We start from the raw sequence: 10154 nt of genomic DNA on the forward strand, positions 1-10154 counted from the left end.
GACACACCTGCTTTAATTCTGCTTGCAGGTATTTACACATCTGCTTTACTTCTACAACAAATTCACAGGTAGTTGGAAGTCATAACACAGCCCAGGGAAACATTCAGACATAATCCTATCACAGCTATACTTTGAGAGCTATGCATACACTTGTGTATCTGACATCCAGAACCAGGACTCCAAATGACTTTTAACCCCAAAATCAAAGTAGCAAAATCCCTGAGCTGTGGTGAGCTGCCTTGGATAACCCTTTGATACACTACTGATACTCAGTTGTCTGAATACTAGTTCCCAGACAGACAGATAGCTCCTTACTTCCCATTATACATGTGTCCAGTTAAATAACACTCAAATACACTGGTTGGATGTGAACACAGCTTGGGGATTGCAGACACAACCCAAGAATACTCAATTCCAACCCTGCAATCTCTGGGTATCAGTTATATCATGCTACAAGAAGAAGAAGAAGGAAAAAAAGCTCAGTGTATGCTACAATACATAGTACCAAAATGATGGTTCAAGGTGCTTCTTTGCAACTCTGACTGTCTCCAGGAGGAGAGATCTAGGGTAAATAGTAACTGCAGCTGGCATTAACAGAGAAAGCAGATCTCACCCCACCCGCTTCATGGTTTGACTTACACAGGAATGTTTACAAATGAGCCCCACAAGGACTTTTGGAGAGAGCCTGGGTCACTCCTTTCCAGTGTGAAGGTGTTAAAATATTTAAGAATTGTAGACAGAGACCCAGCTCTTACATGCCTTTTGCCCAGGATCTCTGATGCGTGAAGCAGAGACGATGTACAGCTAGCTCCTGTGGCCCTAGAGAAATACACGTTCCATCCTGTTGAATACGTGTTCCTGTGTGTATGAATAACTCCGGGTCTGATCTGAACACCATCTCCCGTGTCTGCCCGAGCTCCCGAGGAAAGGAGGGTAGACATATTGGTTTGTTCTCTGGGGAACTCCATCGAGACAGACTAGACAGAGGCAGCCGTGACAACACTTTTGACTGGCCCAAGTGAGCCATAGAACGAGCCTCCGGTCTCTTTAAGAAGACCAACGTTCTCCCTAGTGGGCTTCAGCGGCTCCCGCAGCAAAAGGCAAACTTGCCTGGTTGTGCGCCCCGGCATGGGGATGGGGTGAGGGGTAAGGGGGAGGGGATGGGGATGGGGGAGGGGACTTGGGAAGGGGTAGATTGGAGAATCTGTGCTGGGTGGGCGCTGAGCGCGCAGCCTGGGGTGCGCTGCAGCTTCTTCCCTGGTCCCCTCTCCTTTAACCCTTCCCGGGGAATTGGGAGCCACCAGACTTGCTGCTGCTGCTGCAGCGCCCCGGAACCACGGCGCTGACCTCCCTGGGCTCCCCCAAACTTTGCGCGGGGGGCGTAGGCTTGGTCGAGCAAAGCCGATCCAGCAGAGTGGTTCCCCGCCCCCCGAACTCCCCCACCCCGCACCCCTTCCCAACCCCGGGAAGGTTCAGACGACCCCATCCCCCCGGTGCAAGAGGCTGAGAGGGAGCTGTCCAATTCAGCACCACGGGGACGCGGGGTGCAGGCGCCGGGCGGGAGCTGTCCGTTCAGCACCTCGGGCGCGGAGTGCAGGCGCAGGAAGGGAGCTGTCCGTTCAGCACCACGGGCGCGGGGTGCAGGCGCAGGAAGAGAGCTGTCCGTTCAGCACCACGGGCGCGGGGTGCAGACGCAGGAAGGGAGCTGTCCGTTCAGCACCACGGACCTGGAGCCCGGGAGGCGGCCCGGCAGAGGCCGGCAACAGGCGGGGAGCTGACCACGGACCTCGGTGCAGCCGCGCGGCCCCCGCCCTCCGCGCCAGCCCCCGGACCCCGCCGTCTTCTCTCCAGTTTGCGCGGGGGTGTGGGGAGCGGGCGGAGAGCTTTCCTGGGAGGCTGGGGAAGCAGCGAACACTCTTCTCGGGGACTCGCCTCTCAGCAGTGCTATTTTTTGCCATCCGCCCTCACCCCGGCACACGCGCCTGCACGCACACTCGCACACACACGCGCGCACACACGCGCGCACGCACCACCACCAGACCTCTCTCTCCTCTCTCTCTCTCTCTCTCTCGCTCTCTCTCTCTCGCTCTCTCGCTCCCTCAGTCTTGAGTCTCCCCGGGCAGGGGTCGGGGCTGTCAGAGGAGCCCAGACACATCGCAAAACCCAGCTGGCAGCTAGCTCCAAGCTCTCCGAAACCATGCCCTGCACGGACCTTCGTCCTAGCCAAGCCCCCGAGGAATGAAAGGAACTCGGGGATCCTCCGGAGGCAGCAATGAGGTGGACCAGCCCCTTGGAGCCTGCACCCTTCTGAGGGCCATAGACGAAGACGACCCCGGGAACTGGAGAGCGCTCAAGACAGGAAATCCCAGCTTTGCCCAAGTCCCTGTGGATGCTGACAAGAGGAGATCGGGAATTTTGGAAAAGCTTGTCCTAGGTTAGCCAGCGGCAGAGAGATTCCCCCTCACCGCCCTCCCCACACACACACACTGCTCTGGCACTGAATATCCCCCTCCACACCTCCCCCCAGCCGTCCAGAGTACCATGAAGAATTATGAGGATGTGTGACCGAGGAATCCAGATGTTAATCACCACTGTAGGCGCCTTCGCAGCTTTCAGCTTAATGACCATTGCAGTGGGCACGGACTACTGGTTATATTCCAGAGGCGTGTGTAGGACTAAGTCTACAAGTGATAACGAAACGAGCAGGAAAAATGAAGAAGTCATGACCCATTCGGGGCTCTGGCGAACCTGCTGCTTGGAAGGTATTTACAAATTCCTCTCCCTGCCTTGAAATAAGCCTGCTGTTGCTGCTGCCGCCGCTGCCAGCCACCGCTGCGGGTGTGCTGGTGTCTGTGGGGGAGAGGGAGGCAGTGTTTGGGGAGAGAGGAAGAGTTGAGATTTGTTTCTGAGGATGTGTGGATGCACAGATGCTGCTCCCAGCATGACCGGGTGTATGTGGGATGGGATGAGGAGGGTATGGGTCTTGTTGGTTGTTTCTTGTGCACGTTTTGTGTGAGTGAGCTTGCGATGTGCTCACAGCAGCTTCTGCGACTGAGAGATCTTCAAATCCCTGATCCCTAAGCACACTGTGAACTGCTTAGAGCTCTGCCTAGAGAAGGGAGTCTGTGGATTTGCCGAAATCGTATTCCAGTGAGTGGGGTGGGGAGGATTGGGATAAGGAGCAAGGCAGACAGGAGGATAGCCAGGCAGTGGTGGCGGTGGTGGTGGTGGCGGCGATCGTGGTCTGATGTGGCACATTCTGAGCTATTACCATATCTCTTACCCGACTCTTCCTCAGTTTCTTCTGAGTTTGGTCTAACTATATATTACCATGAATCTCTATGACGAAGTTGTTCAGGGTAACATACATGAACCCTACCTCCCCCCCCACCCCAGGCTCCACATACATTTACAGAAAAAAAACAACTCCTCATTAATAACATGCTTCTTAGTGATTTGGTATCCACCTGATTTCATTTCTAAATCATTTCTCTCACACATATCCCACCAAAAAGAAAAACAACCACAGATGTATTTCCATGACATTCGGACAAGATTGATTGCTCCAAGATGTGTAGTTCCTCCTTGTCATTCTAGAAAATTAAAGGCTTTGTTGGGAATTACAACGAAGAGGAATGCAAAGCCCTCGGGTAGTTTATTTCACGGCCGAACTTGCTTCCCCCATATCAGGAGTCACTCACTACATCCCTGGGCAATGCCTGAATGTCATGGGGAGTGAGTAGAGAGATAAAGAAGGAAATCAAAGCTCTGTGGAACTGTGGGCCCCAGGAAAGTCACTGGATGAAAGAGGCAGAGGGAGTTGTCCCAGGCTTCCTGGTGATCTGTGAGGCTGACCCCTGTGATAGACAAGAAAAGGGGCTTCCTGTGTGCTCCCCTCCCCTGTCTGCCATTGGCTCTTCACTCCTACCTCCAATCTCCCCCACCCCTGGGGCTGGCATTTGTCAGGGCTCCTTAAAGCTGTGCATTTCTGTAAATGACTTAGAAAATCATGCTATGACATCACTTGCTAGTGTACTATTGCATCATTCCTTGGCTTTCTGCCCAGGTCCTGACGCTCTCCTGACTTTAATGCTACTACAGTTGATTCTGGGTTTTCCAACACAGATTGGCAACTGGTAGGAAACCCAGGTTAGAAAAAGGGTTGTTTCCAAGGCAGGCAAGGGTCAGGTGAAGTCAGCAGCACTGAGTGCTTTTCCAAGACTACATGTGATCTGGGCTAAGACACAGATCCTTTCCAACCTTCCATTTGGCATCTGAGAAGTGATTCATTTTGAACTAGTGGTCTTGAGTGAACGTGATCCAACATTTACACTGGATCCGTTTGTACTCAAAAAATGACAAAACAAATTCTTTCTTAAACATTGACAGGAACTAATGTTTGCAATTCTTTATGGTAATTCACAATTAAAGGAACTCCGCAATGTCTTCTCCCCAACTGAGCGTTTTATAACACTCTGATCTGGTGGATGTTTTGATACCTACATAGTTCTAGAGATGGCAGAAGAAAAACATAAAGATCCTCTGAAGCCCCAAACGCTCACGGGTGTATCAGTGGATCGTGTTTTATTCATTTACAATTCCATTGCCTCCTGGAATGGTACAGTCAAACACCAGTTCTGCTCCCTTTATGATAAACTAAACCTATCTGAGCAGAAATAGGGTCTAAAATCACTAAGCTCTTTTTCAGAAGTTCTCAAATGATGGCTTTCCTTTGCTTCAACACCATGATCTGCACTCACAGTGTATCAGAAGAGTTGGAATCCCACACAGGCACTCTGAGGGCTAAGTGGGAGAAGCAAGAAATAGAATCAAGAGTGAATTGCATGGGGGCTGGCGATGTGGTTTCGTGGTAGAGTGATTGCCTAGCATGTATGAAGCCCTGGGTTCGATTCCTCAGGATGACATTTAAAAAAAGAAAAGAAAGAATTGTATGAAGTGATGATGTGTCCTTAAACAAGCAAATGTGAGACAAATCTATTGCAGTCTTTACATGATTTGTGTTGGCTAATTCTTCTTTCATTTTGAGGTATTAGGTACTGCAAGATGCTTTATTTTTTAAATGGTGTGTATGTGCCAATACTGAGACTTGAACTCAGGGCTTGAGCACTGTCCCTGAGCATTTTTTTTTGCTCAAGGCTAGCACTCTACCACTTGGGCCATCACCTCATTTCTAGATTTTTGCTCATTAATTGGGGATAAGAATCTCATGGACTTACCTGCCCAGGCTGGCTTTGAACTGTGATCCTTAGATCTCAGCCTCCTGAGTAGCTAGGATGACAATGTGAGCCACTGATGCCCAGCTGCAACTTTTCTTAATGAGTGAAATACATCAGGTGCTCAAGGAACTTGCGAATCCCCCTGGTTTCTGCACGGTGAAGTCTGTGCAGCAGGCAGCATCTACCCGAGGCAATCCTGGCCTCTGTGAGGATGACATTGTGAAGCCATTACTTATTAGGTAACTCCCTGTCTATCACAGAGCCACAGCATCTTGGTTTCCCTGGTATTTTAAGCATCGGTGGATAACTGGAGGATTGCAAGCTCAATTTTCTTAACATTGAGATATTAAAAAATAGAAAATTGAGATAGAAAAGATATTAGGTTAGAGCATCCAGTTCTTCCATACTGTGTTTAAGAGTCATAAAATAATGTGGCTATTTTGTCCAAAAATGAGAGACTGCTAGCTGGCACCGATGGCTCACACTTTTAATCTTAGCTCCTCAGGAGGTTGGGATCTGAGGATCATGGTTCAAAGCCAGCCCAAGCAGGAAAGTCCATGCAACTTTTACCTCTGCTTAACCAGAAAAAAGCTAGAAGTGATGCTGTGGCCCAAGGGATAGAGCACCAGCCTTGAGCAAACACAAGCTAAGGGATAGCGACCAGGCCCTGAGTTCAAAAACAAGGACTGACATACACACAAAAAAAGAAAAAGAAAAAAAATGAAGAAAATGTTCAGGTTTAATGAAATAATATCAAATGCTCCCAAACATTCCTAGTCATTAGAGTCTCATGAAGAGGTTTAAATAAATATTAGGCCCTTCTGCAGATACTTTGGTGCTGTAGGTCCATGGTAGAACTCTGAGAATCCCAATTTCCAGAGTATGTTATGGAAGCTGAAGTGTCCATGAAGACAACATTGCTCAAAGGAAAAGAGACCATTTCTGCTTTCATTTTTATATCAAGCAGAATATAGACTGGTTACTATGTACTCATATTGTTGTAAGAAGTGTGTGTCTGTGTCTGTGTGAGTGTGTGTGTGTAAGAGAGAGAGAAGAAAGAGAGAGAGAGAAGAGAGAGAGAGAGAGAGAATGTCGGCCTGGACACTATCCCTGAGCTTTTTCAGTGAAGCCACAGCTCCATTTCCAACTCTTTGGTGGTTTGTTGGAGATCAGAGTCTCACAGACTGTCCTGCCCTGACCAGGGGGAGCGGGGGTGGGGGGGGGCTTCAACCTGCAATCCTCAGATCTCAGCCTTCTAAGTAGCTAAGCTGACAGGTGTGAACACCAGTTCCCAACTTCACATGAAACTTTCTGTCCAAAATTGGGAAGCTTCAGCTCTGGGTGGGGGGCACAGCCATGCACATAGGCAGAGGACAGGAGGCAGCAGACAGGCAGGATGACAGCATAGGGCACATTCTGAATGAACAAAAAAAAAAACAACCTATGGAGAGAATCCCACAGTGAGCAACCAAAATGATTGCCTGAGTCATTATCAGGGAAGCACACAGGCATCTACAATGCTGAACCCCAACCTGCCGTGCATCTTCAGCGGCAGCATGAGAACTAAATGATAGCATGTTCCAAACGAGGCTTGCTCATTAAGAAAACCTGTGGAAGTTCTAGACTCAATCAAAGCAAGGCACTCAGATCGTGGCTAAGAACCCTAGGTGCTAATCACATCTCTGTCACCCACAGTGATGCAAATTGTACATCTGGTGTCTCTCCTTTGGACCTCAGTTTACCCAATCAAAGTCAAATTTGCCAGGTGCTGGTGGCTCACATCTGTAATCCTAGCTACTCAGGAGGCTGAGATCTGAGGATCATGGTTTGAAGCCAACCTGAGCAAGAAAGGCTATGAGACTCTTATCTCCAAATAACCACCAGAAAACCGAAAGTGGCTCTGTGGCTCAAAATGGTAGAGCACTAGCCTGGAGGGGAAAAAAAAAGCCAGGGACAGCAACCAGGCCCTGATCAACAATGGATCAAATACATAGATAAACAAACAAATAAATAAATCTCAAATTGGGAAGAGTGAATCCAGATGTCTCCATGGCCCTAGAAGTAATGGTAGGTGTGAAGCAAGCTGTTATGGCCCTCTTAATTTGCTTCTATGGGAGAAGGAGGCAAGGCAGCTAGAAAGACAAATGGCAACTGAGATCTGGCTCAGTGTAAGGTCAGTAAGGAGCAATGGGGACAATGACCAACTGGAAGATACAAACACCATCGACATGGTAGCAGTTGCTTCAGTTCCGCTGGCTCTTACCCGAGGAGGTATGTGATTACATGTGGCCCAATAGAAAATCCGAGGAGGTATGTGATTACATGTGGCTCACACTTGTCATCTTAGCTGCTCAGGAGGCAGAGGTTTGGAGGAGTGTGGTTTGAAGCCAGCTGGAGAAAAAGCTTGCATGATGCTATCTATCAGACAAAGCTTGGCAGGATGGTTCATGTCTGTCATCTCAGCTACAGTGGGAAATGTAATTAAGAGGATTAAGACCAGGCTGATGTTGAGAAAAAATCCTATCTCAAAAGTAATTGGGGCAGAAAGAGCTGGTAGGCAAGTCAAGTGGTAGAGCATCTGCCTAGCAAGTGTGAGGCCCTGAGTTCAAACAACAGCACCACAAAAAGAAGAAGGAAGGAAGGAAGGAAAGTAGGAAGGAAGGAAGGAAGGAAGGAAGGAAGGAAGGAAGGAAGGAAGGAAGGAAGGAAGGAAGGAAAAGAAAAGCCAGATGTAAACTCTGAATCCCAGAATGCAAGCAACAAATTCAATTATTTAAAAAAAATGGGACCAGCCAAAACCTTATCTACATTGTAGCTAAATTTGGCCCCTGGTTTTCCATATTTCAACCCTGAAAAATCATCTAAATGGCCTTTTTGATCCCAACTTTCTAGTTATTTTTCTACTTGCTCCTCAATGACTCTTTCTAAATCAATAATCACTCTTACAATTCTTTTTTTTTTAATGGTGACTAAGAAAGGAAAGCCCTGCTAGTATTTTAGGACCAAAACAACTTCAAATGACAGAAAAGAGGTTCGATCTCAGTGCTGCTTCTGCTACAGATGGGTTTGACTGACACCTAACATCTGGCTGAGAAACTGACAAAGATTATCCAGTTATTAGAAGTTCCCCCATATTTCCAAATCTCCAGATGGCTCAAGTTTGCTCAAGTTTTTCAGCCAGATGGGCTTCCAGCTTTATTTATGAATTCAGCAACCTTCAGAGAGGCTGCAGAGCTGTGACTGAGGAAGAAGAGAAAGAGAGAGAGAGTCCATTGGTAGAGAAATGTTCCATGTACCATTGTCCTGTACTAGCTTCTCTAAGAAAACGCTAATTCATACTTCGCAGAGCTCTGGATTACCCGACTAGAACGTCGTTTGTTCAGAAGGGGATCTTGTCTGTTGGAGACATTGGTGTATGTTGCTATGGCTTAGAAACCATACCAAGTAGTCCCTTCTACCCCACTGGGTTTAGGCTTAGGATAACATCCGTCTTTAAGCCATGTATAGGATGTTTAAGAGTTCTGCTTATTTTCTTCTGTTACTTTTTCTTCTTTCCTTCCTTTCTTTCCTTCTTTCTTTCTTTCTTTCTTTCTTTCTTTCTTTTTTTTTGTCGGTCATCAGGCTTGAACTCAGGGCCTGGGCACTGTCTCTGAGCCTCTTTGTGCTCAAGGCTAGTACTTTACCATTTGAGCCACAGTGTCCCCTCTTGTTTTTTGAGTGGTTAATTGGAGATAAGAATTGCATGGGGATTTTTCTGCTGGGGCTAACTTTGAACCATGATCCACAGATCTTAGCCTCCTGAGTAGCTAGGATTATAGGCATGAGCCACCGGCACCTGACTTTCTTTTTTTAAAAAAAAAATGTGCTGGTCCTGGAGCTTGAACTCAGGACCTAGGCACTACCCCCTGAGCTTTTTGGCTCTACCACTTGAGCCACAGGCTTATTTCTGACTTTCTTGCTGGGTAACTGGAAATAAGAATCTCCTAGACTTTCCTGCCTTGGGCTGGCTTCAAGCTGAGATCCTTAGATCTCAGCCTCCTGAGTATCTAAGATTACAGGTGTGAGCCACCAGTTCCCAGTTATTCTTTTGTTGTTGTTGTTGTTATGGTGATGCTGGGTTTTGAACTCAGGGCCTCACACTTGCCAGTTCTGCCACTTGATCCATGCCTCCGGTCCTCTTCCTATTTGAATCCTAGCCAAGTTCCTATCTCTGTACTCTTCTCCTCCTCACTCATGAAGACCAAGAGAGACAAATTCAAGAGAGAAGAGACTGTAGACTTAAAATAGGATGGCCTGAGTCACCGTGGCTGTGGGGATCTGGTAGGTGGTGGAGGTCAGGATGTACATGCATGAGCAACATGTATCTGGGACATTTCCATCAAGTTACATTAGTGATTGAAAGGGTGAAGCATTTCCCAACCTGTTGGATGATGACATCTGGCCCAGGTCCTTCATCATTGCTGAAACCACCCCAGGACTCCCAATGATCCACATAGGTCAAAGACCTGGCCTTGTTGGTACCATCATGGCTTGGATCCACCAATTATTTTTATTTAGTTATTTATTTTTGTTGGCCATGGGACTTGAACTCAGGGTCTGGGCGCTGTCCCTGAGCTTTTTCACTCAAGGCTGGAGCTTTACTGCATTAAGCCACAGCACCATTTCCAGTTTTCTGGTGGTTCATTAGAGATAAGATTCTCACAGACTTTCCTGCCCAGGCTGGCTTCATATCACCATCCTCAGATATCAGCCCCCTGAGTAGCTAGGATACAGGCATGAGCCACCAGAGCCTGGCCCACCAATTCTTTTTTTTTTTTTGTCGGTTGTGGGGCTTGAACTCTGGGCCTGGGCGCTGTCCCTCAGCTCTTCAGCTCAAGGCGAGCGCTCTACCACTTGAGCTACAGCGCCACTTCCGGT

At 48.0% G+C, this 10154-nt stretch overlaps 1 protein-coding gene across 1 annotated transcript in view; it reads left to right on the forward strand.

Moving 5' to 3' along the window:
* Positions 1–2521: 2521 nt before the first annotated feature.
* Cacng3 (calcium channel, voltage-dependent, gamma subunit 3) overlaps positions 2522–10154 on the forward strand; it is a 95229-nt gene continuing 87596 nt past the window's right edge. Inside the window, exon 1 of the mRNA XM_013011480.1 lies at positions 2522–2762. Coding sequence (XP_012866934.1) covers positions 2552–2762 — 211 coding nt within the window. The 5' untranslated portion in view covers positions 2522–2551. The remainder of the gene's footprint in view (positions 2763–10154) is intronic.

This window comes from Dipodomys ordii, unplaced genomic scaffold (genome assembly GCF_000151885.1).
Source record: "Dipodomys ordii isolate 6190 unplaced genomic scaffold, Dord_2.0 Scaffold14, whole genome shotgun sequence".
NCBI lineage: Eukaryota > Metazoa > Chordata > Mammalia > Rodentia > Heteromyidae > Dipodomys > Dipodomys ordii.